General features: G+C 49.8%; 1 protein-coding gene across 2 annotated transcripts in view; it reads left to right on the forward strand.

The window, feature by feature from the left end:
* Positions 1–21,656, forward strand: part of LOC120947490 (triple functional domain protein) — a 67,659-nt gene that overhangs the window by 6,231 nt on the left and 39,772 nt on the right. For both annotated transcript variants that reach the window (XM_049606887.1, XM_049606888.1), the window contains exons 2-5: positions 5,082–5,694; positions 11,320–11,982; positions 12,057–15,384; positions 15,468–15,796. In XM_049606887.1, the coding sequence (XP_049462844.1) occupies positions 5,082–5,694; positions 11,320–11,982; positions 12,057–15,384; positions 15,468–15,796 (4,933 nt within the window). The remainder of the gene's footprint in view (positions 1–5,081; positions 5,695–11,319; positions 11,983–12,056; positions 15,385–15,467; positions 15,797–21,656) is intronic.

The raw sequence follows: 21,656 nt of genomic DNA on the forward strand, positions 1-21,656 counted from the left end.
CAGGAAGGAGGGAGGAGAGTGCGGGAGGGAATTTTACAAATTGTATGATGAATTATTTATGGCAGCTGGTGCGCGTTCTCATTAATTTGCCGCTCTCGTTTAATGCATTATTGGTGGTAGCAGCAGAAGATTAATTTGTTCGATAAAAGTGTTGTGCATTAGCCTTTTTGAATGCGATTTTTCTGTGTTGCATTTGCGATAATTGGAGTAATTGCAAAAATGTTGAAGTCTTTGTTTGCATTTTAAATAGACATTATTAGGCTTTTTTTGGAACTTCTTCACATCACATTATTGACATGCTTCTCAAGTCTTTTATTTACTTTGGATAGTTATCCGCTCTTCCGTACACGGTCAGTCGAAATTACATTCCTGTGCCTCTATTTCTGGAAAGTGAGGAAGTTCACATGACCCAAAACACCCCAACGGCCGGGCCCTGGGTCGGGGAATTCCATTCCATTGATTGTTAGCTCCCTGTAACTGTCCCGAACCACGCGTCTGACATTGAGTCTCCACTTTATTGAGTCATCTATTTTCGGGTCGAAGGGGGCACTTCCATTCTCGATTGGCTGTTGTAGTAGCAACTTGTAGTATCTTGTTCGGGGAAGGGGTTGCGGGAAACTCCGGTAACGATTCTACATTTTTCCGGCTTCAAACTTTTCGGCTCCGGTATATAGAGGCAGACACACATAGCCACAAATGCTTAACTTCGCCTTTTGGCATTCTTGGCATTGGGCCGTACAATTCGCTCGTAGCCTTCCCCTCGTGGGTGAAGTTGAACGAATTTGAATTATTTATTGTACCGTGCAAACGATACATCAGGCTACAGATAGAGAGAGAGAGAGAGAAGGCTTCGGAAGGCGCACTGAAATTCCAACGCTACTTACTGCCTCAAAGACACACCAACAATCAAGTAGTAGGCATTGAGATGTGGGGCATTAGCAACCTTTTTTTCTTCTACCCGAGCTCTTGATGATGTCCGGTCGAATTGAGACATTTTCAACAATTCTGAGATCACCAGTGGCAGTCGGAGGAGGGCACCATTTGGTTTGTTTGGTTCTCGTTGGTTTTAGTGGGTTAGGCGCTTTATGGCGAGACCCTAGAGTCGCCTAATAATCCCGTGAGAGTTTTCGCTTCCCGAATACGATGGGGGCAATTCGACCAGTGCGCCTTGACATGAACGCAAATGCGTCCAAAAATAACGCAAAACAAAAGCCGAGGGTCGTCCCCATCATCATCATCATCGGCAGCAGCAGCAGCGGGCAGCAACGTGGTCGTCGTCCCGGCTGTTTTGGGTTTTTTTGTTTGTGTTTTCTCGACCCGAGAGGAAGAGGACGTGTGCATGCAAACGACGTCTCCCCTTGAAGGGGGGGAGATTTTAATCATTCTAAGACATTCCGGTACAAGAGGTGTGAGAACGGTGGTGGAGGGCTTTCACTTCACCGTTCATGATGTTTTGTTGGACGGAAAGATCATTTATTGCGTTGCTGCTTCCCGTGCCGGCGGGATCGATTGGGGTTACTCTCTAATGATCGGGATCCACTTTAAATATTTTCGAGATCGAGAGCGCGCGCCCGAACCCCCCCAACGGTTGATGAGGGACGGTGGGGTCATTTATCGCTTGGTTGGTTAGTGCAGGCTCTGGTGCGCTTAGACCAGGAAGATCACACGTGTGTCTCGGATGTGTTACCATCTGGATGGTAGGAAGTTGCAAGTGTAGTTTCATTCGATTTTCTTTCAAATTGAAAGGAACTTTCACTGGATGTAATCGAGATTTATTCGAGCTTTCAAGCAATTCTATTTTTTCCATTATACATTTTTTAAAAATGTAAGAAATGATGGATTGTTGATTGAAAATAAACGAAATACTTAACATTGAAGTTCTTTAATGGATTTAGTTACGATTTTGTGCACGTTATTTGTTTACATTGCACATCACCTGGTTGCTGTGGTGAGTTATCTGACAGATATTTCGCCTGTCAAATACAGTAGGTGACCGCTAACTGGATGTGTTTTAACTGGAGTGCTTTTTAACTGGAGGTTCGCTAACTGGAGTGATTCTCAGTTAACGAACACTTAAACGTCAAAACATGAAACATCCGGAATCTCATGAAGAGAAATTTGTCGCAAATGTGCATTTTTCTAACAAATTTAGGGTCTCTTGCCTACGTTTGCTATTAATTTATGTTATTACACGAATTACTATACTTTATATCAACATAAATGAGAAAAAAGTTTGGTATGTTTATTCCAGTCAACGCCAATCAAAACAATCAATCCATAGAAACGTCACTCCAGTTAGCGAACATTGTTCGTTAACTGGAGCTTGTTTACCTCTCAGTTAGCGGTCACCTACTGTAGTTCATTTCGCTGTATAATTCATCTCATGTGACCGCGCGGTAATAGGCTATTTCTTGATCAAGGCTATTTCGATTAATGATAACTTTGATAATCTCTAACATCTAGGGGAAAGCGGGGCAAAATGGGCATGTTAAGCAGTTTACTGAATATTCCTTTGAATATGCCATAAAACACAATTTTTCTTTCATTATTGCATGCTTCCACCATTTATCTATGGATTTAAATTGCCACATAGAATGAAAACAACTTAAAAACATGTAAATAATGTAAAATAAAAGTTGATGTTTTACGAGAAGCATTTTTGACACGCGGGGTAAAATGGGCATAGCCCTGGGGCAAAATGGGCATATGTAAACAAACTGTGAAACGTCAAAACACTGGGGCAAAATGGGCCACAACAACTGCGCTTAGGTAATGGTCTATGCTTTTGCGCACGTGTCGTGAAATGTATTTTCGTTCTATCTTTTGTTTTGCTGGTCAGAAAAGCCCTTAAAATTCTTCCAAAAATATGTTATCAAAATTAAAACAGTTTTTACACGTTTAAATCTACAAAATCGATTCTTTTGAAGCTGTGTCTGTTATCATTATTGAGGCGACAAATACAACACCATAGCCTCACCAAACGCCATTTGTCAAAAGTATCTGCCCATTTTGCCCCAAGCGTAACTGCCCATTTTGCCCCACGTGAAGCATTTTTGTATTTTATGTTATATTAGTAAAAATACGCATTCGATCGCCTTGCTTTCTTCAGACAAATTGTATAGAAATATCATATCTTTAATAATATATAATGTAAAACTTCAACGCATCCCTGTGACACTGGGTTAAGCTTATTTTCAAAGTGACAAAAATTACATCAATATGCTACTAAACCTTATTTTGCACTTTTCTTGGTTATTTGTTGTGTTAGGGTTATGAAACTTACATGGTGTTCATAGAACACTCTAATGAATACATTTTGAGCATTGGAAAGTATTTTTGTAGTCAAATAATGCTTAAATAGAGGGTGCCCATTTTGTCCCACATGCCCATTTTGCCCCGCTTTCCCCTACTCCTTAACCTTGAGTTAGAAAACTCCTGAGTTATTAACAACTTCAGCAAAACGACTTCCAAAAATGGATTTTAGAACATCAGTCTAATGAAGCTCTAATTGTTTCTCCATTTCGCCGTTAGCCAGTACTCCGTTGTAACCTAAAGGAGTTTTGGGAATTGCAACCACTCTTGTTGAACGATGGGAACGGAATAATCTTTTATTATAGACTATAGTGAAATCTCTCTGAGATGAATCTTGAAGGGACCATGAGCTTATAAAGATGTTCATGTTGAGGAAAACTAATTTAGGGTTGCTATGAAGTATCCCAAAAACCACGGGAAAAACATGGCATCCTTTGGCCAATATTTTTGTGAACTATCATCCAAACATTCATCTTAGATAATTTCGGTTACAAATCGCATATGCAGCTTGAAGATTTGCCTTAGGGAGAAATTCATCTTGAAGATACACAAAATGTATGGAATATGTCGGAGTCCTAAAAATGTTCATCTTCAAGAAACAATTCTAAATCAAGGATTACTTCGATCAATGATTACTTTGATAATCTAACAAGTTTCTTCACTTGAAGGTCTATATTTCTCTCTCTCTCTCTCTCTCTCTCTCTCTCTCTCTCTCTCTCGTATACAGATTTCTCTGTAACTGAAATCATTTGAAATTCGATTCCTGATTTCATTTGTTCATTTTTGATTTTTAACAACACAGTTGGTAAAGAAAGGTTTGCCGTCGTTTTGGGATTAAATTAAAGAAAGAAAGAGAAAGAGAGAGCATTCTGAGTCCCTCTTGAAGGGGCACGGAAAGCAGAAATTCAATATTGAACCAACGTGCATCGCAGTACACATTGCTTGCTGTCTTGACTTTCAGCACCACAATCTCGTCAGCAGCACCCGGTCTAGTTCTCCCCGTTCCTCATACCCGGCCAATAATCAATTGACTTTCAGAGTGTGTGTGTGTGCTGCCCTTAGTGTGCCGGCTTCTTGTTTTGTTTCGTTACTTTTTTATATGGGCGGCTAATCTTCCGTTTTCCGTTCGGTCGACGTCGACGGCGACTACTGGACCGGACTTGTAAATTAGTCGTCCCCGTCACGTCAAAGCAGTCCCACCAACGCACAAGAAAGAAGACCAAAAAAAAACCGTTCGCACCACTTTTGGACAGGCACACCGTTGTGCCGCTGTGTGTGTGTGTGCGTTGTGTACTACTTTACCGAGAACCACAATCTTGGTGGAAAAGAAGAACACTAAAAAAGTGAACGAAACGTCAGATTGAATTTAACACTTCCCCCGCGGACGGATCTTTGCGTGCGAATTTAAATCGCCTCCGTTTCTTTGGCTGTGCGTGTTCGTTGCGTTCGTTGCCTGCGAGCGGTAACGATATAAAATTGATTTCCTTTTCGCACCCTTGTGCCGGTGGTTTGCTTCGATTCCAAACGGTTTTGCTACGATTTGGCGGCCACTAAACGAACGATGGATGGATGGAGCGCGTACAAAAATGGCAACACTGTTACCCTCTCTCTCTCACACACACACACACACACACACACACAAATACACACACACGCGAGAGGCGATGCCTTCTTGCGCATACTAATTAGCAAGTCTCCTTATTTAAACAATTCTTCTCTTTTCTTCTTCCCCCCCTGGTTTTCGCCTTCCACACCTGCACGGCCTGCAGCGATGAAAGCAAAAGCCACGGCTTCACCATCATCGTGGACATGCGGGGCAACGGCAATACGGCGGCAAGCGCCAAGATGATACTGAAGGTGCTGCAGGAGAACTTCGGCACGGACGTCATCCACCAGGCGGTCATCATCAAGCCGGACAACTTCTGGCACAAGCAGCGCTCATCGATTGCCAGCAACAAGTACAAGTTCGAGACGACGACGATATCGATCCAGTCGCTCGGCAAGCTGGTCGAGCCGTCCCAGCTGACGTCCGACTTCGAGGGCTTCCTGCACTACGACCACGCGGTGTGGATCGATCTGCGCGTCGCGTTCGAGGACTTCCTGTGGCAGGCGAGCGACATCCTCGACCGGATCGACGATCTGCAGGAGGACCTGACGCACTCGGAGTGCCCGGAGGACGTGAACGGGGCGAAGCACAGCATCGATGCGCACAACGAGATGAAGCGCAAGATACTGAAGCTGCCGATCGAGGATCTGGACCTGCAGGGGCAGAAGCTGCTCGGCAAGCTGACGACCTACTCGAACCGGAACGATGACGGGTGCCATTCGGCCCCGCTGCCCACCAACTGCATCAATCCGGACGTCACGTCGGCAATGAATCAGGTGCGAGAAGAGTCGTCGGGACTTTGGGGGGATATGGGGCGGGGATCGGGTGGTTCAGATTAGTTGCGTTCTTCGAAAAGAGGGAGTGCCCTTTTGGGAAAATCTAGTTGAGATTGAAACTCATTTATCGCCCCAATTAGTACCGATTTTGCTTTCGGAAGCAGCAAACCAAACAGATTACGGGAGTGGGCCACAAAATCGAAAGCTCTCTGTGGTGTGGTGGTGGGGTAGCTATAATTGGGTCGTGTGAGGTTACGGCACCACGAGCAACAACTGTGTTGAGCTGAGACTAGGCAGTGGCACACGGACGTATATCGGATCTTGCCGCTTTGTTGTGCTATCGATCCGAAAATAAGCGCAAAATAAAACAAGGAAAAGCTAATCTCTGCCAACGCCACATCCATCCATCGTTCCCTCCCGAATGGGGGGGTTTGGTAGACATTTATGGGTGAATTATTTTATTGCCTTCGCGCTGTGCACGTTCCATCTGGGACGAGGTGTGGAGTGGAGGGCGCCGAGACACGGCCTAAGTAATGATGCTCTACATGAGCGGATTACATTTCACGCGCGCGTGTGTGTGTGTGTGTTTTTCATTCACAAACTCTTTTCTGGCACCCCCCCCCCCCAAACGCATAAGCGTTCTGCTTGGAAGGGTACGCGCCGGGTTAACGCCACGCAGGGAAAAGCGACCGCGCAAAGTCATAGGGATAGGTGTGAATGCGATCGACCCCTTTGGGTCGTCTGTAACCAAACAGTTGGTACGTAATAATTTCACTTTCACTAGCGGTGGTTTGGAGGCACTTTGTTGGTTCACGGTACGCCCTCGCCCATGGACACTGCCCCATGGACGACGGTGCCGCCGCCGACACGCGTTCGGTTCGGTCGAATTGCTCAACAAAGCGCATCGAATTTGCGTAATGAAGTTCTGCTCCCGGGGCCAGCCGTGCCCTGGCCGGCTGTGGCAATAGCGGCTGGCCGCGTTGCGTTAGCTGGCCGGAATTAGCTTGGCGCGAGGGGAACGATGATGATGATGATGATGGTTCATTTAGATTTCAAGAATGCCCAGACGTGCGGCCTGCGGGGGTCTGCTGCATTTCTTCTTTTGTTCTCTCTTGAAGAGTCTTGAATCGCCTCTTGTTGGGGAAGCTTCTTTAACACAGGGCAGGCCGTTCGTTACGGTCATAAAACGTTATTACCATCCGGTCTGAGCGTTTTTTTTCTGTTGTTGTTTTGCTCAATCTCTCCTATTGCGCCGACGTCTATTGATGATGTGCGTTCGGTTCAGCAGCTTGCCATTGTGTGAGAAAACCGGCGGCGTTTCGCTGTTTGCCGCTACAACCGGGGAGGTCGACTGCCCCGAAGGGGGGGGGGGGTTTCGCTCGCCGAAAACCAAAGTGTAAACAATGAGGCACCCAAAATCTGTTGTACCATCATAAACATCGCGTTTGCTCGGCGTGTGTGTGTGTGTGTGTAAGCCGTGTATTGTGGCGTTTATTTCACTCTTTGTTTAATACTCGTTTCGTCGGAAGCACCCTCCCGGCACGCCGAAGACCGAGTGGTGTGGTTGGTGTGTAATGTTTCTATTTTCTGTCCGTTACCGCCGATGCGTTTGGGTAGTACTAATTCGCCGCATGATGATCTGCCGCCACGCCGCGGGGTGTTTGCGATCGGTAGCTGCGATGTAAACGTTAAACAGAAGCAGTTAAACCAGCGGTGAAATCGAAGATCCTCCCAATAGATCGACGATATCATGCAGTTATTGTGGAGAGTGGTAGTGGTGGCGGTGGCGGACGCACGGTGCAATGATATGCAATATCCGGTGTGTGTGTGTGTGTATGCGCGGTCGTTGCGTTGAGGGGGGGATTTAAACCGATTGTGGTTGAGCTAGGGAGGGAATAGGACGGCATTTAGCCAAGCAACGACGGTGCTAAATCATTTCATTTCGTGAATTAGAGAACAATAATCGTTGCGTTATGAGCTGATGGGGTTGTTATTTAGAGAAGAACAAACAGCGGTTTGTTTCAGATTGAGAAATGAAACCCAAATGCTGCCACCATTGTTAGGAAAAAAAGTCTGTTTCAAACAAGCACGACCGAATGCCCCCCCCGTTCCGGTAATCTCACTTTCGGTACGCATAAATCCGTCAGTTTGTTGTCAGTTTGTTGCATGCTTTTCCTCAATCACTCGCTGACCATCACTCGGTGATTGTTGAATGAAAGTAAAAGTCATTTTCCCTTTATTAAAAAAAAGAAACAACCTTTTCCGCTTGCCAAGGTTGTGATTTTCCTCATCTGGCACTGCTGTTTCGCCGTGTTTTGCAATTAAGATGAAGCGCGCTGCAATTATTCTGCCGGTCGGTCGACAGCCTTTGTCGGCGCTAAATGGATGTTGGAAAAGCTAGCCAACCCAATCGGGGATAGAAGGCGTCCGATCGATTTTGGCCCCCGCAAGCGGTGGCACTCGTTAGTTAGCCCTGTTGCCCATCAGCGTAGGGCGAAAGAATCAAAGTTTTGCGCTAAGCCTGATGCTGCTGGCTGCCGCTGCTGCTGTGCACGCTTGTTTCATCCGCGCCCCGACCGGCTAGGGAGCTCGGTTCGCTGCTGCGAAAGAGAGAGTTTCACTTTTCCGTTTGTTTATTCATCAAAAATGATGGCAATTAATTCACCGATTTAATCACAGCCATTCAGCCAGAGTCAGCGTGTTGGGCAGCGCAGGCTCTCAACCATATCGACATCTCTCACCGCACCTTCAAACAGTCACCGTTCACAGAGACAGTAACGTGTTGTTATGTGCGCACACTTTGCACTTACGAAATACGCGTACGGCGTTGGCGTTTAGTGCTTGGCACCGAACAGAGAGAGAAAAGAACGCACAAAACACAAACCACCAAACCATGCTGCTCGCGAGGGGGGCGCCGAATGGGATAATGAAGGGGGTGAAGAAAACTCTCTCACACACACAGAAATAGTGGAAATTATCTAATCAATTCCGTGGACTGTGAGGAACGGTGCTTTCACGAGCATTTCCACCCTTTTTCTTTCCGCGGACGCGCGAATCGAAGAAAAGAAACTGTTACGCGCGTGCTCCCCGGGCCACCACCATCACGTGCCGAAAGGTGTATTAGCTAGGCTGCTAAAAATTTGCTGGCACTGCAATTAAAAGGGTCTTTTGGACTTGTCGGTGACGGTGGTGGTGGTGATGGTGGTTCCGTGTACCTTTCCATCCTTTTAGTTGCTTCCGTCTAGTGATGGGAAAAATGAATTCGGAATTGATTCCGGCAGGCTCCGAAGTTTTCTGGAATCGATTCCGGATAGTAGATCCGGAATCAGTTTCTGGAATCGATTCCGGAATTGGGCCCGGAATCGAAATCGGCTCCGGAATTTGTACTCGAACCGGTTCCGGAATTGAAATCGGCTCTGGAGTCGGAATCGGCTTCGGATTCGGAATTGGCTTCGGATTCTGAATCGGCTCCGGAATTGGTTCCGGAATCAAAATCGGCTCTGGAATCGAATTTGGATCCAAAATCAGAATCGACTTCGAAATGGAGTCGGTTTCGACATCTTCAGAAGAATAGGCATTTGGGTCCAATAATGTGTTACGTATTGATAGCGGCAAAGAATCAAAATTTACTTGCAAACGATCCATTCTGATGGAGATTCCCAGACTGATTTAACTTCTGAAACATCTTATTTCAATTAAAACACTGATTCTCATTCCGGATCTAATTCCATTTCTGGAGTCAATCCTGATTCCGTTACCGGGGCAAATTGCGATTCCCAGGTCGATTTCGACTTCAGAGCCAATTCTGATTCTAGAGCCAATTCTAATTCTGGAGCCAATTCTGATTCCGAAACCGATTCCGATTTCGAAATAGATGCCAAGGCCGACTCCGGAATCGGTTCCGAAGTCAACTCCAGAATTGGCCTCGGAGTCAACTTCGGAATCGGCTCAGGAATTGATTCCGAACACGGAATCGGGTAGGTCCGATTCCGAACTCCCACCACTACTTCCGTCCAATGGAATCCATCGTCTGCTCCGACGAACCTACTGACGATCTCGTGTCTGCAGGGAAATGTTAGGAAGGGCGAAGAGTGCTAGGACCACCGGGAATGTATGTGGAGGCCTCTTAATCGTCGCTTAATTTTTATCTCGCACCCGTTGTGTTTCTTCTCATGTACGCGCGCGATGTTTATCTGAAATTCTATCATCATCACCAAGCGAAGAATGGCACAGGGCGGAGTGAGCGGACGAAACCGGGGGGGGGGGGGGGGAAGACGGCTCACGAAACACGATCCCGTACGGGCTACTATAGTATTGTGCCGATGATAGCAATCCAAATAAATACAAGCGAGATGGATGGGAGAGACAGAGAGCGGGATTTAATGGATGGGTATGATGCTGGGAGGTGTTTTCTTTCCTTTTTTTTATATCTATCGCAGTGCTTGTTGTGGACAGGCTGGGAGGCGCTTGTTCAGGTTCAGGGAGCGTTATTTTTCAATAACACAAACGTTCAACGGAAAGTGTGTTTTGCTTTCAGAATGGGAAGAGGCATTGTTTTGAAATTCGCATATCTGTTCTCTCCCCCTTAGGCGATAGGCGGCGAGCAGATCTTGGTGTGTGTGTGTGGTTGGAGAGATGTTCTAGATTTTTGCAGTGCGCTTGTTTTTGCAATCACATTACAACAGAGAAATTCGTGTTTTGATGGCACGTTGCAAGACAAATCGGGCTTTTCTTGGGTTATGTCCATTTTGCGGAACGGAATGCAAAAAAAAAAAAAATCAGCACAACAAGGCGAATGAATGATATTGTTTTGCACTTTGTCGTACATTTTTTGTCTACGTAAAGAAGGTCAGCATTATGCTGTTTTCTTTTTGCCCTTTTTTGATACCAAACATCGTTAAATCGCTTCCAGTGGCAGCGACGAGGTTGTTCTGGTTTATTTATATATATACCCAGAGGGTTCAACAATAAAAGACTGGCATCAAGGCCCGACGACACAACCACTATTGCGTGTGTAATCCAATTTGCTAAAACTGGTAAGGTTGCCTAACCCTGTCGCCCAAAACGTTACGCCAGCAAAAGCAATCACACTGCATGCTTGGAGCGTAGTGTAGCGGCGAATGGGTTGAGTTTTAACGAAGAATGCTAACCTTCTCCCTGTCTTTCTAATCTCATCAACGAAGACGACGACAGCGACGATTGGTGGGGGTACGGCGTTCCTGGATTGGGTCAATCGAATTGCGACAAAGTTTGTTGTCGTGCCGTCGTCTTTCAGACTTTTACTCCAGGTTTCGGGTTGCTTCTTTTCCCTCGAGAGCTATTTATAGACGATCATAAAACTATTATTTCCGTCTCTGTTCTGCAGGGGATTGTTTACCCATTCCTTTCCGGCGTAGCACTCAGGTAGAAGTTACCTGCTACTGCGCCACAACCGGGGTCGGGTTCGCTGTCTGTAGGTTAATTGTATTTAAATTGACGTTGTATATGGGTCAAAGCGACAAATGTAACATCTCTCCATCCGCCTAATGCTATCCAATTTGTTGCAAACACACATTACACTCTCCTTAATGTACATACTTTCTAATTACACTGTGCTTCTCACTCTCTCTTTGGTATTTCAAACAGGTCCTACAACAGCTCGAAACGACGCGCAACGCCCAGCAGCAGCTGCTCAATCTGTGGCAGCACCGCAAAACGAAGCTCGACCAGTGCTTCCAGCTGCGCCTGTTCGAGCAGGACTGTGAGAAGATGTTCGACTGGATCCTGCACAACCGGGACGTGTTTCAGGAGACGTACGTCGAGATCGGGCACAACTACGCGATCGCGAAGAACCTGCAGGAGGAGCACCAGCGCTTTGCCATAACGTCGCGCAACGTGTGCGTCAACATCAACCGAATACTGGCCGTGGCGGCCCGGCTGTACGAGGGCAACCACTACGCGGCGGCCCACATCCGCACGCTCGCGGCCCGGTTAGACAAAACGTGGAAAGACTTCGTCACCACGCTGGACGAGCGGACGGCCGTGCTGACGCTGTCGGTCGTGTTCCACCACAAGGCGGAGCAGTACACCGAGAGCGTCAGTAGCTGGGCGGCGGCCTGCGAGGCCACCATACCGACGCCGACGAATGTGGAAAGCCTGGAGACGGCCATCGGGACGCACCAGTCGCTGTACGAGGCGATGTGCCAGGCGTACACAGAGGTGCACTCGACCAGCAAAAAGCTGCTCTACCAGCTCGACCATCTGGTGCAGGTTTGCAATCAGCCACCGATTGTGAACACACGGAAAAATGTAAGTCTAAGTCTTCGGTTTGGCTAGGCACGCCTTAGGAGCCCTTCAATGATGCTATTGTTATTTTATTTTAGGACAACTCGCATTTCAATGGTGGCAATCCGGCGGCCGACTACAGCGAGGGCGCCTCGCACGTGCTGGCAGTGATACATCAAATACTCGGCCACCACCGGGCGCTGGAGAGCAAGTGGCACGCGGGCAAGCTGCGGCTACACCAGAAGCTGGCGCTCCGCCTCTTCCAGGAGGACGTGAAGCAGGTGCTGGACTGGCTGCAGAACCACGGTGACGTGTTTCTGCGAAAGAACAGGGGCATCGGCAAGAGCCTGCAGAAGGCCCGCATCTACCAGACGAGCCACGAGCACTTCGAGAATGTCGCGCAAAACACGTACCGCAACGCGGAGAAGCTGCTGGCTGCGGCGGAAGAGCTGGCCCGGTCGGGCGAGGTGTCGCCGCAGGAGATTTTCTCCGTCGCGCAGGAGCTGGAAACGAACGTGGCGTCGTTTGCGGAGCGGGTTGAGAAGCGGCGCCGGCGGCTCGATCTCGCCGTGGTGTTCTACTCGAACGAGAAGGAAATCTCGGCCTGGCAGGAGCAGCTGCACGCGGAGGTAACGAACGAAGAGTCGCTCGAGCTGGCGAACGAGCATCTGGAGGGCACGGAGCGTATGCTGGAGCAGTGCAAGGAGCAGGAGGAGAACACGCTCAAAACGTGCATGCAGGCGATCGCGCAGGGCGAAGCGCTGCTGCAGGAGCTGCGCGCGATCGAGGAGGAGGACAGCTCCGGGTCGCTGACGGCGGTGCAGAACGCGCTCGATCGCATCCAGAAGAACCGGCTCGACCTGGAGGGGCTGTGGCAGACGCGCCGCATGAAGATCGATCTCTACCTGCGGCTGCGCATCTTCGAGCGGGATGCGCTCGAGGTGTCGTCCCAGCTGGAGATGTGGTCGGAGGAGCTGCAGCACACGGAGGTGTCGCGCGACTTCCAGAAGACGGAGCAGTTCCTGCGCCTGCACAACGAGTCGGTCAACCAGATGCAGACGACGACGTACCAGGTGATGAACCAGGGGCACGAGCTGATGCAGCTGTTCGAATCGTCCGGGCTGCTGATCATGGCGGACGCGAACCACACCGCCCAGACGCGGGTCCAGTGCCTGCTAGAGTTTCTGCACGACCGCGAGCTCGACCTGGAGGATATGGCGGAGGCGAAGCGCATCAAGCTCGAGCAGTCGATGCAGCTGTGCCACTTCCAGAACGACGCGAACCAAGTGATCTCGTGGATCCGGAACGGGGAGGCGATGCTGATGGCCAACTTTTCCATCCCGAACAACTTCCAGGAGGCGGAGCAGCTGCGCAAGGAGCACGAGCAGTTCCAGGTGGCGATCGAGCGCACGCACACGTCCGCGGTGCAGGTGAAGTACCGGGCCGATGCGCTGATGAACGCGAACCACTACGATCCGCAGAGCATCAAGGACATTGCGGAGGACGTGACGAAGAAGTGGCAGAAGCTGGTGACGTGCGCGGAGGAGCGCCACAAGCTGGTGACGGCGTCGCAGAACTTTTTCAAGACGGCCGAGCAGGTGTGCAGCGTGCTCGACAGCCTGGAGAAGGAGTACCGGCGGGAGGAGGACTGGTGCGGTGGCGGCGGCTCCACCGACAAGGGCCAGCAGATAGTGCAGCTGATCTCGAAGCACCAGGAGCAGAAGGAAGCGTTCCTGAAGGCGTGCACGCTGGCGCGCCGCACGGCGGAAACGTTCCTGAAGTACGCGAACCGTTCGCTGCAGTTCTATCACGTCAAGCCGACGACGGTGAACAGCGAGTCGCGGGTGAAATCGATCCTCGAGAAGCTGCTCGCGCAGGAAACGCAGGTGCTCGAGTACTGGACGCAGCGCAAGAAGCGGCTCGACCAGTGCCAGCAGTTCGTGCTGTTCGAGCGGTCGGCCAAGCAGGCGATCGAGTGGATACACGACACGGGCGAGGCGTACCTGTCCTCGCGCAAGAACAAGCTGTGCTCGAGTCGGGAGGAGTCGGAGCTGCTGCTGCGCGAGCACAACGAGTTCAAGAGCACGGCGAAGGAGACGCGCGAGCGGGTGAAGCTGCTGATACAGCTGGCGGACACGCTGGTGGAGAAGGGGCATGCGCACGCGAGCTCGATCAAGCAGTGGGTCGCGACGGTCGACTACCGCTACAAGGACTTCAGCCAGCGGATGGAGATCTACCGCTCGAATCTGGAGAAATCTCTAGGCCTACCTGGTATCATACAGCAACAGGATGACAATAACCTTAGCAGTAGCAATAGCAGTAACAATAGTAGTAACAGTAGTCTTAACGCGGGCCGCTCCCTTTCCTCGGCCAACTCCAGCTCGGGCATCTCGTCGGGCTCGGGATCGTACGCGAGCGTGATTGCGGTGGGCGGCGCATCGCCCGTACCGGCGGGCGGTGTGACCGGTGGCAGCAATGGGGATGGCAGCAGCAGCAGCAGCGGTCCCTGCTCGACCAGCTCAACAGGCACGTCCGCAGGGTCCGCGGGCGGCTCGGTGCTCGAGTATCGCCACTCCGACCCATCGCTCGAGACGAAGCTGAACGCGGCGGCGGCGGGGGCGGGCGCGGTCGGCGCCGTGCAGAAGGAAATCAACGAGGAGAAGCGCAAATCGGCGCGCAAGAAGGAGTTCATCATGGCGGAGCTGCTGCAGACCGAGCGCACGTACGTGAAGGATCTCGAGACGTGCATCAGCGTGTTTCTGCGCGAGCTCAAGAGCGGCCAGCAGGTGCCGCCGAACCTGGTCGGCCGCGAGCACATCCTGTTCGCGAACATCGAGGACATCTACCAGTTCCACGAGAAGATCTTTCTGCGCGAGCTGGAAAAGTACGAAACGATGCCGGAGGACGTCGGCCACTGCTTCGTGACTTGGGCGACCAAGTTCGACATGTACGTGCACTACTGCCAGAACAAGCCGCAGTCGATGGACTACATGGTGCAGCACGGCGGCACCTACTTCGACGAGGTGCAGCGCAAGCACAAGCTGGAGCATTCGCTGCCGGCGTACCTGATCAAGCCGGTGCAGCGCATCACCAAGTACCAGCTGCTGCTGAAGGATCTGCAGTCGTGCTGCGACGAGGGCCGGGGCGAGATCAAGGACGGGCTGGAGGTGATGCTGAACGTGCCGAAGAAGGCGAACGACGTGATGCACCTGTCGCTGCTGGAGCAGTGCGACATGCCGATCGACAACCTCGGCGACGTGGTGCTGCAGGACTCGTTCCTCGTGTGGGACACCAAGCAGATACTGATCAAGAAGGGCCGCGAGCGGCACGTCTTCCTGTTCGAGCTGTACATACTGTTCTCGAAGGAGGTGAAGGACACCAACGGTACCGTGAAGTACATCTACAAAAACAAGCTGCTCACATCCGGTAGGTCGACGGGTGGGAAGGAATTGATTGGATGCTTTACTTACTTGTTTTTTTCTCTTTCTTTTTTGGTTTCCCCGTTTTAGACTTTGGCGTAACGGAACACATCGAAGGGGACGAGTGCAAGTTTGCCATCTGGACCGGACGGGCCCCGATCCTGTCCGACTATCGCATCGTGCTCAAGGCGAACAGCCTCGAGACGAAGCAGCTGTGGGTGAAGCGAATGCGCGAGGTCATGCAGGAGACGTACTTCTCCGGCACTTCGTTCTCGCTGCTCAAATCGCCGGCCAAGGTCAGCGGCAAGAACTTGGGCCAGCGGCTCTCGAAGGACATCGACGATACGCTGAACGACAACGATCAGGACGGCAGCTCGCTGGCAAGCTTCGGGTCCGGCAACACGACCGACAGTGAGAAGGTAAGTGACGAGCGTCCTCAAATCAGCGGTGCTGCATGCTTAATATGCATCGTTGCGGCTGTTTGGATGCCCCAAGCTACTGCTCTTGCCCAGAAGCATAATGATGGTGGCTTAATTGCAAACTTTTCGTGGAAAACGTCACAAAGAAGTATCGGTTTATGGAAGTTGTTTCCTCCTTTCTTCATCGTTTTGATACTGCAGCTATAAATAGTTTCCATCAGCGAAGGAAATGTCTTGCGCAAATGTGACAGTAACAGCGAGAGCCAAATGCCCCCCGGCATGATTTATTCCGTCAAGCTCATTAGTTTACCGTAACGCGCTTCACATTGTTAAACAGATGCTGCCATGTTCGTACCGATGCCTAAGCTGACTTCCGAGCTGGTTGGCAGGGCTAGCCGGAGACGAGCAGCGCAAAAATGGTTCCATTGCTCCGTTGTTGAAATTTGCATCCCTGCATCATTCCGTCTGGCCAGCGGGATGCAGCACAAATGGCGACACCGAAGTGCAAACACTGCGGTACAATAAATACGGCATCAATGTACCCGAAATGTAGCAAACCAGACGAAAGGCAAAAGAAACAGAGAGACAACCAACGTGTGCTTTGAAAGACACATCTTCTCTCGAGCGCAGCGCAAAGCGTGATACACAACTGTCGACGGCACGGATTCCGTAATGAGTTTCAAGGGTGTTATAATGAATCCTGCACACTCAGTCAAGTGTTTTGCTTGGGCATCATCCATCCGTCTTTTCAAAAACAAAAAAAGCGGACTGTGCAGCCAACCACCCTTGTCAAATACAACTGCAACCGATTTGAAAAAGCGTGCACAAAGGGGGTAGCGCAGAAATATCCCTCCGTCTGAAACCGGGAAGGGGATAAACCTCCCAACCCCAAAAGAGACGGTGCCATGCTCTTGTTGCTGCGTTGATGAGTTGGGAAAACAAAACGCCCCGTGTTCCACCTCTCCGCTATCTCCCTCGAGATATGGTGTGTGGAGTGCCAGTGTGATGAAAAAAGAGCCGAGAGCATATGGAAAAAGGAAGCTGGAAGAGGGGGACCCCCCCTCCGCCAAACCGCGAGCAAAAGCATATGCAATACAGCACAGCATCCGCCACAGTGGCCCGTTTTGATGAGCATGCGTCGAAAGTAAAAGTCCAATGCTAAGACAGGGACGAATGCCGGTCGGGTGGAATGGTGATGAGGGGGTGGGGGGGTTCTGCAGAGTGATGCCGGATGAGTTTAGCGGCATTGCCCCGTCCCCCACGGTTTTTGTTTGGCGGATTTGTGATTTTTACTTAATTGCTCCGCGTGATGAGAGATGCGTGTTGGGAATTAATGCTGCCGATGCGGTGAGCTTGTGAAGCAACGCAACACTGGATTTGTTTTAGCGTTTTTTTTTTGTATGCGGACCGTGAAACGTGACCGTTAGAATTGGCTACACACGCAAAAGTAGCTGCTATAAGAAGCAAACAAAATAAGAATGTACAAATCACCAGGCGTCTCCATTGGAAAAAATGCGACCGCTTAACAGAACTTAACTCCCGTGAGCCGTTTCTTCCTTCTTGTTGGCCTCTAATCTGAAGCAACAAATCGTGCCGACCTGTGGGAGGTGTCTCGCTAGCATCGGTGTGTACACCGCCGCCTTTGCTCTCTTCGCTACCGATTACATAATAATTTTATCATCTCAGATTGGATCCAAGGACACTCTGTTTTTTTTCTTCGTTGTTTTGCTCTGGAGAGGCAGTTACGTTCCCGACACGGTTTCATCCGTCTCTCTGTTTCCCGTGAGACACAGCATGCTGTGTGTGTTGTTCCGTATGCTGCTTGTTGTGTCACGCATTCGCGCTATCGCGCGCCTCACGCAACAATCCTTTTTCTCTCTGTTTCGTCTGTGCCGAGGCTGCCGGCTTCGTGCTTTCACTTACTTTCTCTTTCGCCGATCCACAAACACACTCTCTCTCTCTCGCCCGCGCGCTTACGCTCTTTGTTTGTTTGGGTTTCCAGTGGTGATGCGCCCACCTTTAGCTCCACGCTAAACCAGAACCACTAGCGTGCGGCGGATTGTGGTGGTGATACGAACGTAAGGTTAGCTTTGCTCTCTCTCCATCTCTCGGGAGAAGAATCTCACACAGACACGGTATTTGCATTTGTATGTGGGAAAAGGATGCTGTGTTTGCTTTTTCGGGAAGTCCAAATGCCGCACTACTTCCTGGACCTCTCACGCATGCAATCGCCTGAGCGCGCCTGTGGTCAGATGAATTGTTTGAAGATTACTACCATGTTTGCCGTTTCACGATGGCTTTCTGGTGGTGGATTAGAGCTGTTTTTAAATTATGCTTGCTATTGCTTATCTAAATGAAGTTTCACCTTCTTTTACGCCGACAGTATTTGCTTTAATTTGATAAGATCTGCATTTCCAACGATGTAACCGTATTAGAAAGAGCAAGAAACGAAGCAAACAGCTTGCCGCCAGATACATAAGATTAGCTAGCACGTCAAACAACCTTTCCGTATTAGTATTGTTATCTGCATCATCGTCATCTTCCCCCCTCGGGGGCGCGTATCGGATGGGCAAATGGGCTGGCGATTGTGGTTAAAGTTTTTAATGTGCTGTGCACTTGAGCCCACGAAACCATTGAAGAGTGTGGAGGTGTGGGGTACTGCATGGTACCGTAGAAGAAACCGTTCATATTCACACAAAGCCAGGACAAAAGGAGTGGTGTAGTGCTCGCATTGTCAGCAGGTTTGTTTGCCTTAACAGTCGAGCCGAGCTCGGTAGCCCATATTCTCGGTAGCAGAGCCACGGTGGTGAGGAATTCACGATATCTTTCAACAAAATCAGTTTTGCCAAGAAGAAGCGGCACTACGGATGGGGTTAGGTTCTTAGCATCCGATCCACCATTGTGTGCTCGCTGCTGTCCATGATGACCGACGTTGGAGCATGATGCGGAGAGCAAACTAATCTCTGTGCTGGGCGTCATACCGGAGCAGGCTAAGGTACTCGAGTGGACTGTTCCTTGGAAGGCTTAAGCATAGATAAAAATAATCTTTAATGCTTCTTTTTTGTGGTAGTAGAGCATATGAATGAAAAGTGCGTACTTTTAAAGCAGAGCTGTTTGACCACAATGATAAGCTTTACAGTTATCCTTTGTTGGTATTTTGAACTTAGCTCCTTAGACAAAGAAGCCAGGAATTAGGGGTTTTAAATGTAAAATTTTGTAAGAAATCTCTGATATTAGAGCATCTTATAAGCATTCGTGACATGTTAGTACATGCCTCTCTGAGTGTAGTCTAGTGATGGGAATTACACCACAGCTCCGAACTGCTTTCTGAATATTGCTACTCCGATTCCGATTCCGGCTTTATCAAACCGACGGATCCGACGGCTTCGACGATTCCAACGGCTCCGGACGGCTTCAGACGGCTCCAAGCGGCTTCAGACGACTCCAGACGGCTCCGGACGGCTCCGGACGACTCAAGACCGCTCCGGATAACTCCAACGGCTCCGACTAGCGGCTCCGGACGGCTCTGAACGACTCCAGACAGCTCTGGACGACTCCGGACAGTTCCGAATTTGGAGTTTTACATCTACTTTATGGAACCGTTTTCAATTTTGACGGAGTCATTCGGAAGCGATTCGGGATGTTTGTTGAATTTAACCATTACTAGTGTAGTCACTGATTGTAGTGTATGCTACTACTATCATCTCATAGTAAATTGAACCTTGCTTGTAATGCTTAAAACAAGTAGCATAACGTGTTCATCTCAACTGTTATTCCCCTGCTGCTTTTGCTGTGCGATGAACTCTTACGAAGAATGAACTTCGGAGACACGACCGAATCTCTCTTTCGGTCGGGATTTCTTCCCCACACCGAATACTCTCAGCTCTTGCTCTCTCACTTTCGCTCTCATTTATCAACACCAAAATTTTATCTCATTCATCCACGACAAAACCATCGTGCAAGAGAGCTAAAGTTAACATTTGGCTAGAGAAGAGAGGGGAACGGGCAACAGTAACGCAGCAACCACTTGTCATTTTACGCCAGTGAACACGCCGCACCAAACGACGCACTGGCTGGGGAAGAAGGGGATTTGGTTGAGCATTCCGACAAGCGGGTCACCACCCCATAACGCCCATGCTGCAGATCCTGCGATCATCCGACAAGCTCTCTCTCTCTCTCTATCTCTCTTTGCAATGTTTCTCTCTGTTACGACAACTCTCCTGCACCCCATGATGCTCCCACGCGTTGGAGCAGCGTTATCCTGCTGGAGCATATCATAACGCAGCAAAAAAAAAGGATCATCTCTTTCTAACACACTCGCGGCCACTTGGTAGTAAAAATCGCCCACCCAACATTTCCTCCTACTGCACGAGATGATTCAGCTCTCGGAGAGTTCCCGTACCCGTTACGCCGTCCACGACCACGGTTGAGAGTATTGCGCCTGAGAGCGCCACACGAACCGCGTGCGTAGTTTTAGGGTCTCGAGGGTTTCGCTGCTCGCACAGTTTGCGCGCGACCTGCCGTCGGTGAATGTCGTGCCCGTCGTGTGTTGCTCGAACAGACACACAAACACACACCACCACCAATCTGTGAGTGTGACACGCGCTCCGTGACACCGCCGTGTCGCAGTGTCTTCGCAATTGGGATGCAGGGCGAGATGTGTAAGGCGCGGGGGGGACATAAATCTCAGCGCTCTGTCTGCAGCGCTCCGACCTGGACCCAGGGGGGAGGGAGGGGGTTCCGTTTGGTGTAAATTTTGGGCCGCCAGCACCAGGGAGTGGTGAAGTGTTGAGCAGATTTTCCGCTTCGTCCCAGTGTGTAGGATTTAGGCGCGGATGCTGCGACGCCCTCGTGTGCGTGTGTGTGACGGTTGCTTACTATCCTGCACTTGGAGCTCTAGCCTACTACTAGCGTTGCGTTGCTCAGAAGCAGGCTGTGCTTGCTGCTGCTCTCCCGTTAATTTGTCTTTCTCGGAGGTCATGGCTCTAGTAGTGCTATGCACGGTCGCGTTGTTTGAAGTTTGAAGACATAACAGCAAAGAGCGAGAGTGAGTGAAAGCGAGAACAAAAATGTGGACAATGTAAATTTTACAGTTGGAGCGCACCACACAGCAGATGGGTTACACTGGGCAGGACACGACCGGACGCGCCGTCACCCCCCCAGAAAGCAACCGTATGTGGCTGTGATCGTTGAGACACATTCGCGTAGAAGGAGAGAACCTTCCAAAGGAAAAGAGCTAACGTGTGGTGATACAATTCTTAGGCCGAGCCTCAAATCTTGCGCTGCTTTTTTGGAAGAATTCAGGTTTCAAGTTTTGCAAAACGCGTAACCGGGGTGTCCTTCCCGGTGTGGTGCCGTGTGCGGTGAGAAAATTACACAAGCAAAGAAAAACACAACCACAGCCCGAACTGTGTGTGTCTGTGTGTGTAGGTTGTGTAAGGCGGGTTTTTGCTTTGATACGGTGCTCGGTGCTGTAAAAATGAACCCACGGCAGTGTAGATCGTCGTGTGTTTGTGTGTGAGTGTGTTGGTGGGGCGATGAGACGTTTGAAATAAGATAAATGTGTGTATCTACTGCTAGAAGCGCACCAAACTCTGCTAGCCAAGTGAAATGGGGTTGCCCTTTCGCACTCTCGTTCTCTCTATCACTCTCTCCCTCTCTCTCCCTCTCGCTTTAGCAAGCAAATATTTGTGTCCATTTAATTTCACTTTATCGCAAACCGCGAACAACCGCGCGCCGCACAACACAAAACGTGTAAAGGGGGAAGGGTGTCATAGTGGGGGAGGCGACAGGGTGATTATGTGACTTTTTTTTGTTTTTGCTGTTCAGAGCAAGTGGCATGTGATTTTCTTTCCTCGGA

This window comes from Anopheles coluzzii, chromosome 2 (genome assembly GCF_943734685.1).
Source record: "Anopheles coluzzii chromosome 2, AcolN3, whole genome shotgun sequence".
Lineage (NCBI taxonomy): Eukaryota > Metazoa > Arthropoda > Insecta > Diptera > Culicidae > Anopheles > Anopheles coluzzii.